At 35.0% G+C, this 21,940-nt stretch overlaps 1 protein-coding gene across 1 annotated transcript in view; it reads left to right on the top strand.

Annotated features, from left to right (window-relative positions):
• Positions 1-21,940, top strand: part of IL1RAPL1 (interleukin 1 receptor accessory protein like 1) — a 766,332-nt gene that overhangs the window by 74,341 nt on the left and 670,051 nt on the right. The window contains exon 2 of the mRNA XM_055702973.1: positions 12,564-12,669. Coding sequence (XP_055558948.1) covers positions 12,588-12,669 — 82 coding nt within the window. The 5' untranslated portion in view covers positions 12,564-12,587. The remainder of the gene's footprint in view (positions 1-12,563; positions 12,670-21,940) is intronic.

The following is a 21,940-nucleotide window of genomic DNA, read 5'->3' as shown; positions in this document are numbered from 1 at the left end:
CAACCTCTTTCACTTCCATGTTCTTTGATTTCAAGACAAAGATTCTTTGTTTTCTAAACAAAAATTTACCAGGATATTTTTTTTTGTTGTTTTTTAAACCTTAATACTGTCATGACCATGATGCCATAACAAATGAAATGCATATGTATCTTTTAGATCCACCTCAGATTTTCTTATCCCAAAACTGGGGGCAAACATCAGCAATATAACCACTGTTATTTTCAGAGGAAGTTTCACAGAATTAAAAGCATGGAAAAAACTATTCCGTTGCCCAATGTCAAGGTGAGCTTTACTGAGGAAATGTGCATAAACATTAAACTTCTAAAAAGATCCTTAGATCATTAAAGGTAAAGATTCCACAATTACCCTGCTTTGTGCACATCCCAGGATGGAAATTCACTTTTTTTAGGAAATGTAGTATGACTGGTATTCAGCTTCTAATCTACTATAATTGATAGATCCTCTTCTACAGAACCAATACATAGCCAGCTGTTCTTCATCCTTTCTGTATTTGGTTGATTACGTCTGCTTAATTTGATAATTTACATTTGTTTCTCCAGAGTTGTATCCATTTTTTCATATTATGTCTGTGGTCTGTCAAGATAAATTTCAATACTGTCCCTGACCTCAAAGAGTTAATGCAATTCATCCCACCTTATTTAATCTGGAACTGTAATACAATATTTTTTCCATCATGTAAGTGATTAATGAATAATACTGAGCTAACAACAGGTTTTGTAGAAGTCCACTTGGTATCTGGCCTTCCAAACTATTGTCCTTTGGTGATCCTGATGAAACACTGGGAGATTCTCACTCCAGAGCTGGCTTTTGGAAGCCCTAGGTCAAACTCCTTTCTCAGAATAAGCTCCTTTAAATAAATGCAAAAAGAAAAAAAAAGGGGAAAAAAAGTAAGAAAAAGAAAGGACTGAAACGCCATAAACTATTCTACTTCTAGCTTACTTAAAACCTTTAATAGCTCTTATTAATATCCTGATGTTAAAACCAATGAAGTTAATAAGATTTGTGTGTATTGTATCAAATTCACTGCCTGTGAAATAAGTTTACTTTTCATATGCATCCACTTATAATCCCCAAATTAACATGTGAGCATGCTATCCTCGAACAACTGAGAGACAGAAACAGACAGATGACTGACACTTCTTGTAAGTCTTTTGCTACTTCTGCAGCAGCCCACAAAAATGTGACCTTCCCAGTCCATTGTCTGAGGCTGGGATGGCTGCTATTAAAAAGTGAGACATCATCTTCTTTCTTAGTGTACATGGGAGGAGTATGTGCTTTTAATTCAAAATCCTGTGGAAAGAATGTAAGCATCAGTTGTTGATGCATGTATTTTTAGAATGTACCTAAAATCTTTGCATTTTAGACATCCACTTTCAAACAGAGAAAACCTCAGCAGTGTTCTCCTGAATAAAGATTTTTGTATATGTAATTTATTTGTGTAATAGTAGTCAGTCAATAGCATGGATTCATGGACAAATACATTTATGCTCAGTTTTGAAATCTGTGGAAAGCAGTTGCATTTCTAGTGAGCTTTTAAAACTTCCTGGGGGCTTTCACATTAGGAGCTGATAAAGTTTTATGGAATCCTCTACTTTTATGTTTAGTGAATATGATGAGAATCGTTCTACCCTGTACAACAGGGCAGAAATTAACTGAATAGTTTTAAATGAGCTACCCACAAACATTTGCTGCATTTATTTTACATAACATTTTACTCAGCACAAACTACTCCTTTGAAAGCACACAATGTGTATATGTATTAGAGTTAGAGCACATGCTCAGGAAATGGGAGCATTATTTTGTAAGTCTTCTTGATTTGAAGGATTTGAACCCACATTTCCCAAATGCCACATCCAATTATTTTGATGATAGCAATATCTATAATTTCTGGGGAAAACAAGGCATTGTGCAGCTGTGCATACTTAACTCAAAGGCCTGGAAAAAGAAGCAAAAGGAGACAAATTCTGGCTTAACAGTTGTAACACTTCTGTAAGAAAGGAAGAATCTCAGGATTCCACCCTCTTATTCTGTTAATTCTGTTATGCATCTCATCCATTTTAAGACAAAAAGCTTTGAAGTGGGGGCTTGTAATCTCAAGACTGATCTACCAAAGCTGAGACCAGAGTAGTTCTCAGTCTCCTCCTGATTCATGAGTGCTTGAAATCCCAGTTTTGAAGAGATAGATGAGTACCTCTCACGGTGGAAGACAATGTTCCTAGTTTCAGAGGAAACTTGTTTTTCAGGTGTTTGGGTTTTGATTATTTTTTTTTTTTAATTTTTGATCATTATGCTCAAATCAAGATTTTGAAGAATGTCATTATAATAGTTCCCAGCTACAAAATTTACCAGAAACATTTGGAATGTACTGCAAGTACAGTGTAATTCTTGCCCTGTGACCTGGATATATTTAAATCTATATTTATATTTACCATTGTTACAATCTGAAATTAATTTTGGAAGGCTTTTGAACAGTCATTGTTATCCATCAGGCTGTTGCAGCTTTAGGGGTGGATATACAGGTACACATTGTTAGTACATCATTGGTAAACCAGATCCTTTGCCTCTTCAGAAAATGTCCCCTACCTGTTAGTGTCAAATCATAAATGGCAGCTATTAATAAGCAGTACTATTCAGCAGTACTTTAAAGTTATAGTTGGTTAGGCCAGTGACACCCCCTTCTGACTTTGGATCTCAGTACAATTTTAGATCACAGCTGAAGGTAAGCAGTAGAGTCACAGATCTGCTACTTTCTAGTCAATCAGTGAAAGTTTCTTTAGCGTTGGGGTTATCAGGTAGCTGGTTGGTGCTAGGGCAATGAAGTAGTGAGCAGAGTTTGGTTAAGAAGTTAAAGCATCAAGACATGCTTTTCAAAAACTAGCCAAACAAAGCAACATCATCAACAATAAAAATGTAGTAGGATTAAGGAATGTCACTCCAAAGTGAATGACGGGCCTGGGAAGTTTCAAAGTTATCTCATTCTGTGCAGCTAAATGCTTTCCAGTTTTAATGGGAGAAGCTTTAGCACCATTTACAATCCTTTCTTCTTTGTACCCTCCTGCTCTTTTTTATAATAAAAGATCAGGGCTTATGAAATTGTGATGTGATTGTCAGTGTTGTATGCAAGCTAGGTCACAGTGACAGGATGCAGAACAGAGCAGAAAGAGCTGCTGTGATGATAGCTATACCATTGTAAGAAAATAAAACAAAACTGAGCCCATGGCAGGGGAGTTGGAACTAGATGATCTTTAAGGTCCTTTCCAACCCAAACCATTCTATGGTTCTATGATATTCTATGACTCTCTCCTTTGAAATAATCTTCCAGCCACTCTGTTGTGTAGTCCTACGTGGTGTAACAAGTTGTCATGTAGACATAACAAATTTTAATCTTGAAAATATCTCCCTACAACTAATGGGGGATGGTTATGGGGTCTGTTGACAGCCCCTGGCATGGCAAGTGGTGAGCCAGGACCAGGATTCAGACAGATAGAAGCACAAGGGAATGATGCCAGAGGCAGGGCTGGAAACGGCATATGACTGAGGGGTCCATGCTTTAGACAGGCTGCCTCCAGTGTTGATACCATCCAGCAGGCAGGGCCAGAGATGGAGCTGGAGACCAGCACCCCTACAGTGTCACTGAGACAGGGACTGACAGCCCCAGGACGAGCTGAAATGGGGTCCTGCTCCCATTGAGTATGGCTCCAGGGAAGGCCGGGCAGAGACAGTCAGGCCCAGTAATTATTTCAGGGTCTTGACAGCAGGATATCAAAATCTCATTTGGACAAGAGTAAAGGGCCTATGAAAGAGAAGTTTGCATTTGAAAGAAAAGGGATAAATGAAACACTTATTTCTCCCTTTTCACAACTCTAAAGTACAAAGTGAGCTCATTGTATGAAGTGTAATGTAAATTACAGACCACTTTTCTAACATCTAATATGGCAGAGTAGAATAAGCACTAAATTAGAATCAGGGCACGCTCTAAGGGTCTAAGGTTACATGGCATTAGTAAGACTGTATTACAAGTATGAGCTGTGGAGAAAGGAAAATATATAGCCTACAATATATAACATAAAAGAAAACCATTGATGTTAGTGTTATGTAAACTTAAGATCTTGGTGATGATGCGGGGGTTTATTATCCTGTGTGTAAACATTCTGTGACAATACCCACAGTGGAGCTTCATCCTCCACATCCTTCTGTTCTTACTCATTTTGAGGGGAAAATATCTCTCTCATTAGTGAATCAGATAAGAGATATTATTATGAGAATTTTTGGAATTATATCATTCTTGTAATGCTTATTGCTAATTAAAGTACCTGGAATCTTCTGTCAATGTTTGAGGAACATCACACTTACTTTACCAGGTATCTATCTGGAAAAATTCAGGAAGACTGAACTTTTAAAAAAGTTCTTTTATCCTAACTTAAGCTCAAGTTAAGTTAGAGTTATCTTGCTTTAAGTTACATCTTGCAAATTTATTTTTCAAACATATTTTGTTGTTACCTAACTGCTGCTCTTCACTAAGTAGAAAAAGGGAGAAAACTACATATATAGGAAACTACAGTATTCCAACTTTCCTGCTGTTGGCTTTGCTGTAAATAACTAGTCTTTTAAGATTTGCCACATGTAGAAAAGGAGTTTGAATTCTACAAGCACATATAATGAATACACTTTAGCAGGGCAAGGTTATTATTCTGTCACTACTGTAAATATTTCAGGAGTTCATTCAGTTGCCAGAAAACACAGCCAGTTAGAATTATCCACTGAAATGGTAATTCCAGTATTAAAAATTTTTTTTGTCAGTTTTGGCAGAGGTGGAATTTCAGGTCGATACAAAAACAAGGCTACCCATCCCCAAAGAGCAAAGACACAGAGTCATCAAGGAGCCAACACAAGAGCAGATAATTAAGGTTGGATATCTCACATGCCAAAACCGTGCCATAATAAGTTGACTACTGGTTACCCACACACACACAAATGTGGAAGGAAGGCTTTTTTCCCTTTTGGAAGGGCAGAATTTCAAAGCCATGCTGAAGAACTTTGAATTTTTTTCTCATTTCTAACTTTACATACTTAAATCTATGAAAAGGGAGAAGTATTTTATTTACTCTCTTCTATGCTGCTAGTCTACCTCCCTTTAGAAACTAAATGATATAACCATTTTCTGACTAGCTTTCTCTAAACATCACTCTCAAGAGAACTTTTTGTGTATTGTCTGTAACCTTGCTGCCAGCGTGCTATCACTTTTTTGTTTTCTTTCCAGAAAAAGGAATTGTGTTTGGAAACTTTCCATTAACACATTGGCCAATTAGCATCACAAGCACACATTCCTTATGTATTCTACTAGATTTGTTATTTCCATCAAGTATTTCAGTGCAGTTTGGTTCCACGTTTTCTTGCAAAAATCTTTCCTCAGTTTCAGATTCTTATTTGTGATCAAAGTTGTGAACTATTAAGGGGGAGGCATCTACTTGTACCGATAATACTAGATCGTTTGAATCCTAGACTGATATATTACTTTATCTCATGTAAAGGCTCCTGGGAATGAGCAAAGATTCCTGTCCATACATTATTCCCTTACCCTGAGAATAAGTAACTCACTGGCACATTATATCCAAGGCTTTCCTTACCTGCCCTTTATGTACCAGCACTTCTGACTGATTGAGCCAATCCTACTGAATTATCTGAAATTGAGGATTACCTGCTGACCTGGATCCCACAGGGTGCTATGAGATGATTGGAAAGCCACTGTCATCTCCCCCTTTTTATGTCTCTCCTGAAGTTGTACTGTCTCTTCTTAGCCACAGCAGTTCCCTAAAGTAGGTGTTGGATAGTTTTCAGCTAAGTAACTGTTTTAATTTATGGTGCAGGGGGACGAGATGTTCAACTGTTTCTTCGATAGGCGATTCTCAAGCATATGATGTGTTACATTTCAGGTATCTGCAGCCTTCTGCAATTTATTTGTCTCTAAAAGCACTATCCAGAAGCCTTATCCATTACCTACCACACAAAAAAGTCACTTCATGAAATAATTAGGAACACATTAAGCAATCTAAACAGTGCGCAAAATATTAATGTTTGGTAGTCCATCACATTAAGTGCAAATGCTATTTTTGACATTACTGTTTTACACAAGACTGGGAAAATAAATACTGAGCCAGATATCAGGATTATTCTAGTTCTGACAGAAGGTTTCTTGCTTGTAAAATCATTTTGAACTACTTCATGTGTTTAAGTGTTGCATGTTTCTTAACAGAAACTTTTGAGAATGGCAGAATATATGATCTTAAATTTTACCAGCCAAATTGCCATGTGTACTATACCTTGCATGATAGATGGAATATTAAGGAGTTTAAAATCTTAGCAATAAAAAATATCTTTAAGAGAAGGCATTAGTGAGTGCCAGGTTTAATGGGAAATGTGATGATGCAGTTGGTTGGGAACCACTCCAAAGGATTCTGCTGAGTTCATATTCACAGCCTGCTCTGCTGGACAGGTGGCATATTGGCTTTTGGTTATCGCTGCTTAAAACATCCACCATTTGTTCAACACAATGCTTTTTTAATCATCTCCTTTTGGGTTTTTGTCATGACAGTCACAACTAATTTGGGAATGCTGCTTAACATGAATGAACAGGGGTGATTTGCAAAGGAAATCCAGTACCTTATTGCCTTCCTGGTGCTCATGACTGCTTTCTCTTGAAATTGCTGAATCTTTTTGTTTTCTCGGACTCTAGAAAGGACTATTTTTATGGACTTTTGCTTTTGAAACAGGTGTATTTTCCTCTAGCTAACATTTTAAGTATCATTAGGGGTCACTTTCTGTTCTAGAATGGTACCATAGCAGATCATGACAATTAATTGACACTTATTTATGAAATCTTGCTGATTCTAATTTAACTTTTTCCTTGAAATTTAATAATTTAAAGCAATTGTATTCAAACTGTTTGAGCTGTGTTCTGGATGTGTCAAAGATACTAATACTATACCAATATTTTGTACTGTCCTTTACACTTTGTGAGACCTAATGACATGTTCAAGGATTTGTAAAGAAGTGCCACACAGAAAGGGACTCTTACTGAACAGGCATTTTTGTCTATTTGTTTCTTATGTATTCAGGTGATATTTCTTTGTAATTTTGTTATCCGTTCATACTTTACCAGGGACAGTTTTTTGCCTTATTCACAATACTGGCACTAAGAAAGAAACTTTCAGCGCATACCCCAGTTATCACTTGTCAAGAAAGGAAATTGGAAACTGAGATTTTTACTACTGCTTAAAGGCTTTTCTGCCACATGAAAATACACATGCCTAAGTGAAGATATAGGGTTTTTTCCTTTGTTTGGTTGGTTATTTTTGTTTGCTTGTTTGTTTGTTTGTTTTAAGCAGACTAATCTTGCTAGCTAACACAACACTTTCATGACATTGCGACAGAACAGTCACGAAGTATTTTGCAGGGTTCACAGGATCCAGCAATTTTTTAGATTTTTTTTTTTCCTTTGAAGGGGATATGAAGGAGAAAGAAGGATAATGAAGTAGACTTGTACATGTGTAAAAATATAGAACTTCTTCAAAGTTTGAAAAACAACACAGGAAGAAAAATGATTTTCAGATAATTAGTTAATGGAAGCTAGCTAACATTTATAGGCTAAATGAGAATCAAGTCCTTAAACCTATTGTAAGGGACTGAGCCAAAGGAAGATTTCTTACTTCAATTAACTTTAATTCAAGGTTTGGGAAAGGCCCAAAATGAACATAAGTAAAATTAGGAAATAAGAATTTTCTTTCCCGTTTTCCTGCCTTATCAGGAATTGCCTTACTATTGTTTATTTAATCTCTGCTGAGCTGTTTTGGGAAGCGTATGTGTGTGTGTTTTACTCACAGTGAGTATTTATGACAATTTAAGACAAAAAGCATTCTTGGCATTTCTCCAGAGAATGTTAGTGTTGAGATACAGCTGTATTTCTATTTCTGTCTCAACTGGAAAATGAGATACTTGGAGATACAGATGCTAGATGCTTTCTGTGTCAGTTTTGTATCAAACAATGACACCTTCTACAGAAAAGACTTTTAAAATTAATATTATGCCCAGTCAAAATTTGTGTGGCATGTATTTATTCAGGAATATTCGACAAGTTTTCAGCATTGTGGTGTAGAGGAATGCAGCTGGGTTAATTAGCATTGATAACATACAGCTGTGGGCTGGCTTCAGGGGCTGCTAGTTGGCTCATGTAGACAAGGTGCAGGCGTGGCTGGTGCTGTTAAATGGTTGGGCAGCCAAGGAAGAGAGAGTAGCTGAGGAAGAGGGAAGAAGCAAGAGAAGAGAGAGCTTGCCTGGGATGAGGAGAGACTAGGAGAAGGCAGCAGAGGGACTGGAATTAAGAGTATGTTGGTATGTGATGGTAAAAGATCTTGTTGCAGCTGGGTAGTTTGGAGAGTGCTGTGAAATTGTGGTTCATGCAAATAACCAACCTGCTACTGAAAATCTGAAGTTGTGAATGCTGCTTAAAGATGAAAAATATTTCAATTCTTGCTATAAAGAAAAAGCAACCAAAAATCCCTATTCTAAAAGATTTTGTTAGTCTGCTATTCACCCATGCAGTCTAGGTGTTTTATAGCCAAAGAATATGTAAAACATGCTAACACTGATGCAATTTAAGAAGTAGCAATTAAGTTGGTAAATACCATACATTGTCTTAGCTTTTAGTGGAAGTTAATGAAAACCAAGGAAAATAAAAAGTAGAAAGAGCTTTTGTAAGTGTGTATGTAAGCTGTTTATCTGCCTATTGTTTAAAGAAACAACAGATTTGTTCTACTTGTTAAAATCCCAATTTTGTATCATTATTTTTAAAAAATCATAGCTACTGATCAGTAAAACAGCTTCTTCCTTAAAAAAATCATTGCTGAAAGAAGACTGCTTCCAATTAATGAGATATCATACTCCAATTACTGTTAAGAATTAGGTTTCTCAGAGTTATGCTTTTTATTTTGTCTTTCAGTTTAAAACCTAAGTGGGTATGTTACAGTGTCTAGCCCTCAGGCATACTCATTGCAGCAGTGAAGGCATTTTCTGTGGACTTCTGGGATCCCCTTGGGATGTTCCTTTTTTATCTTCTACTGGCTTGCTTATTTTGCTTTTACAACCAATTTCACTAGGGTGACATTTTCTAGAATAGTCAATTGCTGAGGCATTCACCTGGAACAGGAAACATGAGGTGTTAAGTACCTGTTTTGAATCAGTCATACCAACGAGATAATTTTTCCAACAACCCAGAAAACTTCCAAAGCCATAAGGCTGATGCCAAAACGGCACAGAGTAACTGCTCAGAGACGAATTTTGTTTTTAAGCAGCAAAGGTATTTATTTTGTGCAACGTTGGTGAGCCAGCTGATTTGCACCGGACAAACTAGCTCCAAAGTTTTCAGTGAAAAGTTAGGCGGTTTATACAGTTTTCCTGAGAGGTTACACAACATCTTTACATACATACTCATTTGATTTTGACACCTGATCATTCCATTCACAATAAGTGGGATCTAGATGGAGCAGACCTTTCAATTTTCTTTGTTCAACAATTTCCTGACTTGATGGTCTCCTTATCTCCTTCAGTTGCCCACCTTATCTTTTCTAATTATTCAGAGTACATTCCTGTCTGAACACACAGCATCACCCAGAGCATTGTACCAAACTCATCCTGACTAATCTTTTTATTTTAAGACCTTGTTATCTTTCTAGGCACCAGCTACACTATACAGATCTTTAACTCTTTCCATTTTCTTTGTTTGAGCTTTTGATTTTTAAAATGAAGAACACATCAGGGAAACTTCTCTTCCTGCAGAAAAGGAGAAAAGGGAGTGGAAACAAAAGAGAAGGGCTGGGGAACTCTGGGGAGAGCCCATGTGAGATCTTATGTGTTGCTCATATTGCTGCAAGGAGGCAATGGCTGCTGCTGGGAGCCACCCTCCTTTTTTTTTTTTTTTTTTTTTTTTTTTTTTCCTTCTCCTAGCAGTAAGTGCTTTTTCATATCCCAAAGACAGTAGTAGCTGGCTACCTTCTAGGGATTTACCACAAGCAATGTAGGCAGCAGTCAATTTTTCTTATACCTTTAAGCTAGACCAGAATCTCTGGGAATAAATGTATGTAAGAATGGCTTCCACAGTGGCATCACATGTTTAAAATGCAATCCTTGCTCCACCATTGTAATAAATATGGTGGCTCTTGTTAACTTGACAACAAGCGAGTGATATATGCATGGACCAACAGAAGAAATAAGTTGACTGTACTGTTTCTTCCTGATGTTCTTGTATTTAGTGAGGCTTTCTTTATAGCTAACGCACGGTTTTCCTACAAAGATATGTATGAATACATACATACATATATGCAAATGTATGCATGTATGTTTATATTTACACTTATTTCACAGTAATCAGAAATATAATATTTTGATGTATGGTCAAAAAGGATGTGTTTGGACCTGTTTTCACAGTCATTATGGATGACCGATGTAGTGAATTTGTAATTGCATAGTAAGTTCCTGTGGTTCTTTGGACAGTATATATCAGGTTCACATAAAGCAAGAAGCTGACTCTCATTGAAGATATCAGCCTCAGGATTTCCCATGGCATCAGTTAGTGCAGTGACTGAGAAATAAGATTTTGATTTTGAAAAGCTTGACTCAGGTCTGCAGTAAAATGTGGCATAGCATCTTGTGATACCTATTCACTGTGATCCTAGAAAGTTAACCTACATTTATAGCTTCTAAAATTCTAAGGATCTATGGTATTTATAACTGCCAGTGGTCATAGTACTTAGTTAAATTTTAAACTCAGTTAAAAATGTTAGCATTGCACATAATTTATCTCACAGTAATCATAGATTTCATATTTTAAATTTCTGTGTTGATAAGCAGTTTATTGCATAACCTTTCTGAAGTTTAATGTGAATGTAGGTATATGATAGTCCTTCATCCGTGATGCTAAAATACTAAAGTTCATTCACAGCCAATGACTGAACAAACCTATTAATGCTTGTGTGTTTCTCTGTGTGTATAAACAGTTATAAAAAATAAGATATCACAAACCGATGTCAGCAAACTCTGTCACTCCCTCATTTTTAATAAAGTCATAATCATGCATGCAGTAGGTTTGTGCTTAGTTCTTAAATGCCTTGAAATGTAAAGGTATAAAATGGATTCTATATGAAGTCATCATTACTTAAATAATTCTTCCCACAATGTGCTCTTTTACACCCCCATTATTTCTTATTTCTAACCTGTTCTTTTTGGAGATGAATATATTTTAAGATACTGCTTTTAAAAATGTCTTGGGTACTCAGTAACCTGACTATAAATGAAAGTGCAGAAGAACCATGGTCTCACATGAAATCAAAGCTTGTACTATGTGGTTTCTTTTTTAGATTTTTTTCAGTTGCTGTCCAGTGCTGTGATTAACAGAATCAAAACCACATTGACTTAATCTGGGTCTTTAATAATAATACTAAAGAACCATTGATCACAGCTCCCCCTCCCCATTAGATAAGGACATTTTTTCATAAAATACTATAATGACTATAGATAACATAGATAGACTCTACCGTCTAGCTTGACTAATCAGGAGATTTGGCGTCCCTTTTCATTTTTTACACATTGAAATGTAAGATGTTAGTCCTATCAACCATTCCAGAACAATGCTGATAATCATCATGACTAGATGACACCCTCATCATTATATGGGGAATAAATGGAATGTTTAGTCCCTGCTTTCACCAGCTGTTCCCACCACTTAATCCCCAGGGGACACAAGTAATAGAAATGCAGAACTTTTATCTGCATCTCAGAGGTGAAGGTTGAGCCATCTGTGATCCACCTCACTCCCATCCCAATAACATTCTCTTCTGATGTAGTTCAGCAAATTTGTTAGCTTGGACATGCTTGGGGAATTTGAGCTCATCTAAAAGGAAGTTTTACAGGAGCCTCTGCTGATTCCTCTGGTGCACTCTTTATGTTTCCTTTTTCGCTGTTCCCAAAAAGATGACCAGATTTGTTTTTAATTAATTGTTCATTGCATTGTGATTCTTGTGCTCAATCTGTTGCATTAATAAATGGAAGCAAAAGTAATGAAAAAGACCATTATTTTCTTTTTCCTGTTGGAGGGGAGGGAGCAGGAATAGATTACGTGCTAAAAAGAAAGAACTAGATGTTATTTTTCAGGTTTAGTGAAAAGATCACACTTCCATAGAATAAATTGATCAAAGTTGTTCCAAAGACCCAGTGACATTTCAATGTGTAGACCAAGTTGAAACTTAAGCTCCAGGGTTAAATGTAGTGTGTGTATGTGTTTGTTTTATGGTGATTTTAGTTTAACTTTTCCTTCTTTCTTTTTTTTTTTTTTTTTTTTTAAAAAAGGAATAATAGATCAGGTTTGGTGCATTAAATTGCTCATAAACACTGTATTCACCTTTTCTGCAATGTCAATATTGTGATTAATTACTTCAAGTTTTTTTCAGCACTAATATAAAATCAATGTTTCTTTCTTCTTTTTGGTACACTAGGAAGCTGCTACAGAAAGACAGAAGATGAAAGCTCCTATTCCCAACTTGATTCTCTTGTATGCTACTCTAACTCAGAGCTTGAAGGTTGTGACCAAAAGGGGATCAGGTAAGTAAATCTTTATCTTTGTGGTTACAACGTGGTTTGGAACGAAGTGCTTAATATTTCCAAATATATACTAAGGTGTTGTTATGGTGGTTTGGAACATAGTTAAGAGCATTTCAAATTCTGCAGCAAAGTTAGTAGCTTCTATATACTTTTAGACTATATTGTGTCATGAGAACGTGATGAAAAAACCCAGAAATGTTAAAATCAGATATGTAATGTGAAATCAATGTAACCATTCATCTGCTGAAGAAAAGTTATTCCCGGAACTATTCAACTTATTCAAAAGACTTTGTGCAATCAGTGTTGATAGTATGAGCTACTAGATTTATCTGTTTGACTATGACTATGTACTTCATGGTGAATCATCTCTTAGAAGTGAAGATCATGCAGTTTTGGTTTAGACTACTGATTTTTGTAATACAACAAGTAGATCAAGCACATTAAATTTAATAACCATGAAAAGTGAACTAGAAAAATGTGGTTTTGAAAGGGCTACCTGATACATGGTGGAAGAGTTTAATTCAGCACAGAAAATACAGGCAGTTTTTTAAAAACCAAGCAGAGGATGCCATGTTTACCAATCATCTTTCATACTGTTACTATAGATGAATTAGCTTCATATGTAAATAAAGGGAACACCAATACGGAGAGGTCTGTCACCCTGAAATTCTAATTTTCCTCTCTTTTACTTTTCATTGATTAATGAAAAAAAAAAAAATTATACGATACTACTTCTGCAAACTGTGTTGCTCTGTGGCACTAAAGGGCACTAAATCCATAACAAGTCTTAATTCCATGTTGATGGAATTAATTGATTAAGTTTGTTGTTACTAGTCATTTTCCTTTTGGAGTGTTTTGGGGAGCTTTTATTGTACTGTCCCAGAAGTCTGGCTCCAATTTTTTATTTTATTTTATTTTTCCATTATTATTTTAAAAAATCTATTTCCAACTGGAAGTCGTTGGTAGTTGCTGTAAACTGGTGCTTAGGGAGGTCTTTATACATTTTGGGCAACAGCTTAAATCTTCTCTTCTCTTTTCAATGGATTATATTTGTAAAAGGATTGTGACACTGATTATGTCTCCAATATTTTAATGACTGGAAATGTAGATGGAAGGAAGGCAAATAAGTAGAAATATTACAATATCACAAGTAGAAATATTAGTAGAAAGTAAGGTGTTTCTCAACCAAGACTTGAGATTAAAATACATTTAGGGTTATTTAAACTCAAGAAAACTGGAATATATGGATTCTGTGCAGAGCAAAAGAGTTTGTGATGGGTTGATGTGTTTGTAATATGATATTAAAGCCTAGGTATTTATAATAGATATCCTTTGATATCTATTGTCTGGGTGAGCCTGTTCTCTTTGATTAAGATGTAATACTTGTAAGCTTGAAGTCAAGGCCCCTTAATCCAAATTAACTTTAAAAATTATTGACCATCTTAAAGTAACTGACATACATTTTTAAGGAATTGTAAAAACTAGCCAATCATCACATACCTGTTACTTGAATGTGACAATAATAAGAACTTGCGTTGTCTTCACATTTTATTTCATTGTTTTTGCCTGTATCCTCTTCCTCTGATGAGCCAATGCCAGGAAAAGAGGTAAATATACATTTTAATTTTTGTTTGGGAAAATAATATAATTGCTGTCCAGCAGAAGAAAGAGCATACGATACTTTTTAACATGTACAGAATATGTTCATCCTGATGCTGTAATAAAAAGGAAAAAAAAACCAACCCAACACTCTGGAAATCTTTGGATCATACCTTACTGTAATATGGGGTTCTTGGTATTTTTGCATTCAGATCTGCTTATCCTGTTTACAGCTTCAATTAGCTGTATCACCAAGAGGGCTCTTAGTCATACTGTATGTGCAAAGGAAAAATCTCTGATGTACTGAAATCTCAGATCTTGCTGCCTTTGGTCATGTGGTTTAGTGACTTCAGACTTGAAAAACTTCCACAGAAGTAGGTGGAATGTAATAACACACGTGATGCTGCTTGGCTTGTTTGTGCTGATGTTCTTTGGTTTGCTTTGCTTTGCTTTGCTTTTTCCTCCCTTGGGTGCTTGGGAGGCCTATTTTACAGTCCTGAAGAGTTTCTACAAAGAAAACAGTATTTATTTTAACAGAAGTTTTAACAAAACAAGATTTGCTTATTTCTGCTGTGAAAGTAAAAATGTTTTCCTACAACTAATGCAACATAATTAGTAGTAGGGAAAAAAATCAGCTTGGAAAATGGAACTTTAATTTTATGTGAACATGTTAACCAGAGGCAGAGGATGGTGAGGACGTGGTTTGCATCTCTTTAGTCATTTCTATTTGTGAGTTGACTTCATCCTTGAAATGTCAATGTTTAAGTAAAATGAATAGCAAAATAAAGATATTGGCATATTTTTATATTCATGAGATGTTATGATTATAAATACGGATTAGTAGTATCTGCCTTTTAGACGTGTTGCTTTGTGTACTTCCTTCTCTGTTACAAAGTAATGTATTAAAAGTTCTTGCATTAATATGCTAAATAATTATCCTAATTATGACTTATTCCTTCTAATTCCCTTTTGTTGACTTATTCCTAAATACCAAACGTGAAAACGGAAATCTTGTGTTCTTTATATATTTAACTTCAGGTTTTTATGTTAAAAAGAGATTTATTTTTGGAAATACGTAATTTCTATACTGTCAGTTGTTCTTTTCCTGCCAGAGTTCTTCAGCCCTCTTCTTTTAAAGGGTTTTTTATCAGCTAAAAAGATTGTGATTAATAAAAGTATGAGTTTCTCCATCTGCTAGAAATAAATTTCCAACCAGTTCTCTGATTTGTCAAGAACATGAAAACCTACTTTCAGAAAGTCAGTGAGGATTCACAGCATGCCAAAAATGTGCAATAATTTGTAGGCTCAAATTCTCATTTTATTTCTAATAAAATAATAAAAATTCTGGCTTTCAAGACTGAAGTTATATCAAACAACTATATGTGTAAACAATTAGGGACAATGTAGTATTCTTGTCTGTGTTGATTGAAAAGCAGGTTGAAAAAACATTGCAAGAGAAAGCTTAGGCTGTGCTGTGTTGGATTAAATGTCTCATCATGAGAGCTGTCATTATGCAAATCACTTAAATGACATTACTTAAAGGCAGTCCTTGAATCTTTCTACCACTGTATGCTATTCATCAGTTGAATATAATAACATAGGGTATAAAGGGAAGAGTATTAATCAAATATTTATTACATTACCAGGAAGATGTGCTTTAAATTAGCTTGCTCACAGCTGTGTGACGTACCTCTTTAATGCTTTATCTTGTATGATTCTGTTTCTGTTTGACAGAAGATACATCTTTCCCCCCTGCTCCCCAGTTAATATTTTAAATCATATATATAATACAGTGAACAGTTTCAAATTACTCTTTTAACACATAATGGATTTATTTTACGTTTAGAGCATGTAGTATCTGTATTTGTTACATAAGAATGGCTGGATAAGCATTTCCATTAACAATTCTGTTAATAAATACAAATGATGCAAGAAACTTCTTACTCTATCCACATATGCAAAAACTGAATTAGACATAAGCACACCTAAACTTTTCCTATCAATTGTAGCTGAATGCACAACACCTATAAGTTGTAATACTTTCTCAAGCAAGAAAGAAAAGATCTTTTTTCTTAACTTTTGCAGTTCCAATCACTGACTTCGAAGTAGACGTAATGGTTGTCGACTGGTTATTTTAGGTATTCAGTGAAGTCCCCATGGACTTCTGGAGAGTCTTCAGAGCCTGCAACAGTAACTGCAAAGATGAACTTTCATTTAGCACATAATGGATATCAGATATGATCTCTTAAACAGGATGCTGACTCTGTCGGCTTTTTGAAATGTCTCAGAGCATCTTGCTTCATGAAACAGTTCCTCTGGTCACCATGTCCTGCTTGCTGCAAAGGAAGAATAAATACTTTAAACCTATATATTCTGATTCATTCAGCACATGGTTTTACTGGAGTTGGCTTGAACCTTAAAAACATAGGAAATAATGCCTGGTTTTTAGCATGACACCAAACTTCATATAAATTTAAGCAATGCCTAAAACATGCATAGATTTACTTTTTGTATAGTCCACTGAGTGTCTGTTGCTCAGCAAAGTCCTTGATGGTATTTTGAGAACTTTCTGGTCATGCATTTCTAAATGATTTCCTTTCAGTGATTTTTCCTGAAATTATCCTGTTAGTTTGAACTGACATGGTTTCACATCCTTAGAAATTTAGGTTTCTTAAAGTCTATTCTTCTCAAGTTGAGTAGTATTTGATGACTGACGTGGTGAATACAGAATATATTATTATTATGAATTATTTAATATTCATCAAAGAGGAAGTACGTTAGGAAAGGGCATCATGCTGATTCATACAGATTTTTTTCCCCCCTATAACAAGTATGTTAGGTAAAATACTTGTGTACTGCATTGCCATCTGGTGGTATTTTCCAAGGATGCTGAATAGACAAAGGAAAGGGAGGTGGGGGTTTTTGTTAAAAAACAAATCTGTTAAAAGGGACAATTGGGGGCAAATGTATGACAAAATATTTTATTACATAAAGAACTATGACTTCATCAGTGTAATTAGACAGTATTAGTGTAGTGGCATTTTATACACTCACAATGCCTAATAGCAATCTGGTGTTGCCTTGTATCAAAAAAGGTGAGAGTTTTTATTACTGTCTCTAGTTCTCTGTTTTTCTACAGATTATTATGCATTATAATTTAATTAATAATCTGTGTTCAATTCTGCTCTTGTGAATGGAAATTCTCTTTTCTAGGTCAAATTTATTCTATGATGGAATAATTCAACTTGAAGGACAATCCAATGATGGGTTAATAGGATTTGTAAGAGATCTTTCATATGATGAGACTGAGGTCTATAGATGTATTCTGTCATGTAGCAGAAGACTGCTTCTCTTTTTAATGTCTAGTATTTCTATACTTCAGTTATTATGAGTGAATGTGAGTAGTTCTAGTTGTACTTGTATGGAAGATCAACATTAGGAAAAAAGGAAGAGCTTTGACGTTATGATGTTGGTATTTCTGAATTTTAGTTTGTTTTGTAGGAGCTAATTTTGAATCTTAATTAGGTAAATGTAATTTAAGATAATTTTTTGGGGGGTTTGTTATAAAACTAGTGGAATTTTGAGGAACAGACTGGAAATATATACAAAAAGTCTCAGGTAGTTATTCTGTTTGACAAATTCCATACTTTTTCAGAGCTATAAGCAGATTTTTTTTTTTTAAATTAGGGCCCTCTATTGATTTTTCTGAATTATTTCTCATGTAAGAATATTTTAGAGAATAATATCAGATATATAAAGGATATCTCTGCACAAAGAGGCCAGTTTTTCTTTTTCAAAAATGTTTCTTGTAACTGTTCAGTTAATTGATCTGTTTAAAGTAGGCCTTAATAACAGCAAAGCCAAGATTTTATGTCTCATGACAAATGTCATAATGAGAACTCAAAAGTTTATTTAAAAATAAAAAAAAAAATCAATGGAATGAAAACTATTACCCCTGCTATATGTAAGGAATGTATCTACAGAAGTCAAGACAGTTTGAGAATTCTTTTCAGGTAGGAAGAATTTTTTAAGTTAGTTTACTTAATAATTTAATTGTCACTATTTTAAAGAACATATATCTAGAGGCAGTTTATGTGGCAAAAAAGTTTTGAGAAATTGCACACAAATACGTGTGGAGGCTTAGCAGAGCTCTGGTACCCAGTATTTCAGTTTTTGTAGTTTTTATTTATTTATTTATGTTTTATAACCCTTCTGGGTGAGACTTGGTGTCGTAATTGCGTAGTACTCTATAAATGAACCCATTCTTCTTAGTGTCTCTCCTTCAGTGGTTCCATTATCTTTTTCATTCTGCCTGTGTTTTGATTGCCTATGTATTTTCCTTTTGGATTGTTGTCAAAAGGAAATTAGTTGATGAATGTCATATTGGGTCTGATATGCATTGAATAATAATCAGATGGTTCAAAAAATAAATGAATGTCTCTGTTGTTCTTTTTCTTATACAATTTATGGGAAGAACACTTGCATATGCAGTACCCCAAGTACACTGAGCTTGGAGCAAAGCATTTACAACAATTAAAGGATATACTTCTCATAAGCCATAGGAGTTTATGTCAATTTATATTAATGATCCCTAGCTATTGTTTTCACTGTGTCACAGAATGTTAGTTTTCCATTATTAATTGATGAGGCTTGTGGATTCTTTGGTGTTTACACAAACCTGAAATATTTAGAGTTTATCTATCTCTATCTGGTGTTTAAGATTAGTTTCTATGAACAAGGATTTTTTTAAGCTGGAACAATTAAGACTACTGTTATTACTATGAAAGCAAAAGCAAAGTATACAAGCAAAAGTATAGTGAAAAAGTTCTAAGCAAAGACTTATATACCTTACTTATTGCACTGGGGGGATGGGAATATTTTTTCATCATGACCTGGTTAAGAAATGAACCTTATTTCATATGAGAATTGTTTCAAAAAACTCATCTTGAATTGGCATATAAATATGCAGCCTTGTTTATGGTGATAGCTGTGGGACTGAATGGGGAAAACTGTGAAACCTGTTTCATTTTGAGGGAGAAGAGAGGGAATGATGAGGAGAAACATTTACAGTTAAGCCCACATAGAGATAAACAGGAATCAGTGTTGCTCATTCTCAAGCAATTTTCTTATGTCTTGATTATTAATTCATTCCATATTGATTTTATTAACACTAATATACTTCTGCTTTTTATCCTAAGAATAAAAGATGGTTTAGTTTACTTTTTGCACCTTTTTTTGTTAAAGATGTTTGTTCCTCCTCATTTTATCATGTAGTAGAAATCAATGTTTTATTTTCAGTTTTAAAAACTTCTCTTCATAGTTGAAGAATTAATTAACTGGGTGTATACATTTTCTCGGATTTTGCCTAATTACAAGGTATAAACCTTGTATAGTGTGTATCAGTGGGGGAGGGTGTTATTTGCTTGCTTATTTGCAGATTTATTTTAAAGATACGAAATCTTCAAGAACAATACCCTTGAATATATAGTAATGGGGTCAACTAAGATGAGTGGTTGCTTACGCCTGCTGGGAGGGAGATCTAGATGATCGATAGATGTGAAGACTATGTAAATGCTCTGTCTCCTTCAACACACTCACTCTCTGTCCTAAACTTTTTGGTATCTATCTGAAAGAACCATGAGGCCTCCTGGAATTAATATAGCCCACAGAAAAGTTTTATGGCCTGCTATTTGTACACAACACCAGGACATTAAAAAAATACAATTAGTGTCCTTAAGCACAATATTTAGGCAACGAAAGTATCCAATAGCCCCATATTGCAGCCAATTCTGGCAAAACCATTTATGCCAGATTTGATATGATCCTCACTGTCTTAATTTATGAAGGAAAAAGCCCACCTGATTGTTGTTAAGAGAATAGGCATGACTTGCTCTTAGTGGCTCAAGGAATACAGGAAGAAAGTTAACTTATTTAGTAACATTCTGCATATTCAGGAAATTAGAGGGTTCCTTCAGTATATGTCTTTGAACCCATTTTTTTTTTTTTTTATGCCAACTGTATATGGGAATCAGGTATTTTTCTTTAAAGAAATAATCCTATACAATACTGTATGTTTCTTTAGGTACAGAATGTTGTATGTGTTGCATTGCTATGGAGTAATTTTCAATGTAGTTTTCCTTTGAAAAACCCTAAAGAATAATCTTCTTGGAAAGAACACTAGTTTTTGTTAGTGAGCTTAAACAGATGCTTGGCCATGGGGATGGTTCAGCTTCAGTGGTGTCTACTCTTATTTTTTCAAGCTAAGGACACTATTCAATATGTCAGATGAACAGCGGTGATGGAGATTGTTGATTATAGTGGGGGTGGGGACTATATTATAAAGAAAGAAACACATTTCTGTGCCACTAGAGGGTTTGAGCAATAAGGAATGATTGCATCACAAGCATAAATCCTTTGTGACACATGACTTATTTTGGAGACGCTATAAATGCAGTCACTGTTACTTGTCCTGTGTGCATTTATGAACAGGATGGCTGGCATTTTAAAAATAGTTATATGACCTTTTGTTGTTGCTAGGATCCATACTGATACTTTTCAGAGTCCTGGGAGATGGTGAATAATACCTCAGTATGTGAAAAGACAATGTGGTAGCAAAGGGTCGATGTTTTATAGTGTGCAATACATATTAAGAAATGACTAATGGTAGTAAAGGAGCCAAAACAAAATATAAAGCCAAAAGGCAGTAATAGATATCCTTACATAGTTTGGTCATTGAGTTTTAGTAGCTGTTTAGAATGACACTCTGGTTCCACAGTCCCCTTTTTCCCTGGGGAATGGTTAGCAGTTGTTTCACTGGTTGGCATCTGTTGGCAAATGGCCTAGAAGATATAAAAGAACAAGTGACCTTTGACCAGAAATAGCTGTTGCAGAAGATTTATTTATTTTAGTATCGTGCTGTCAATTTTATGTGGAATAATGACAGTGGGAAATAAGGAGACAAAAAAAATCTCAAGGACAAGTAACGGCCATCTGATAGATTTGTCTTTTTTACTTAAGTGTACTCAGTTGTGAAAGATATTATAATGTAGGAATAAGAGCTGTGATATTAAGTTTTGCCCATTATATGTTTTGTTGTTACACTTAAATTAAAATTGATGAAATGTACCCTAGATTAAAATACTGACTTTTTCTTTCTGAAAGATGGAGGGAGAGAGTGCTATCATCGCTGCATACACAGATATATGGGAAGCAATTTAGCATGAAAAGAGGTCGTTCTTTAGATTGCTGTACTGAAATCTTCAGCCATTCTTACTCAGACTTGGTTTTGCTATTAAGGTTTTTATTTCAAATGCAAAGTGGAAATTGTTTATTCTTACTTTAAGATTTTTCTTCTTATCTGTTTTTTTCAAAACAGTTTTTTGCAATTATAAGGAGAATTATTAGACTGCTATAATGGTAAATTATGACACAGTTATGTTAGTTGAAAGATGAGTGCTCCTGTAATTTTATTGCCTTGCCCTGAATGCTTAACTTGTTTCAGGAAACTGTTGGGTGTAAAGGTGCAAAGCAGACAATTGTGTTGAAGTGATCTGCAAATTCATTTAGAGTAGTCCACTTCCACGAATAACTCTTTTTCATCCTTTGCGAAAAGGAGCAATTTTTATTCTCTTTTAAATCAATTTTACTTCCAATTAAAATAGTTCCAACTGAT

This window comes from Falco cherrug, chromosome 2, assembly GCF_023634085.1.
Source record: "Falco cherrug isolate bFalChe1 chromosome 2, bFalChe1.pri, whole genome shotgun sequence".
In the NCBI taxonomy this organism is placed as follows: domain Eukaryota; kingdom Metazoa; phylum Chordata; class Aves; order Falconiformes; family Falconidae; genus Falco; species Falco cherrug.
The sequence above is the reverse complement of the archived record's forward strand: the minus strand, read 5'-3'. Positions and strand labels throughout refer to the sequence as shown.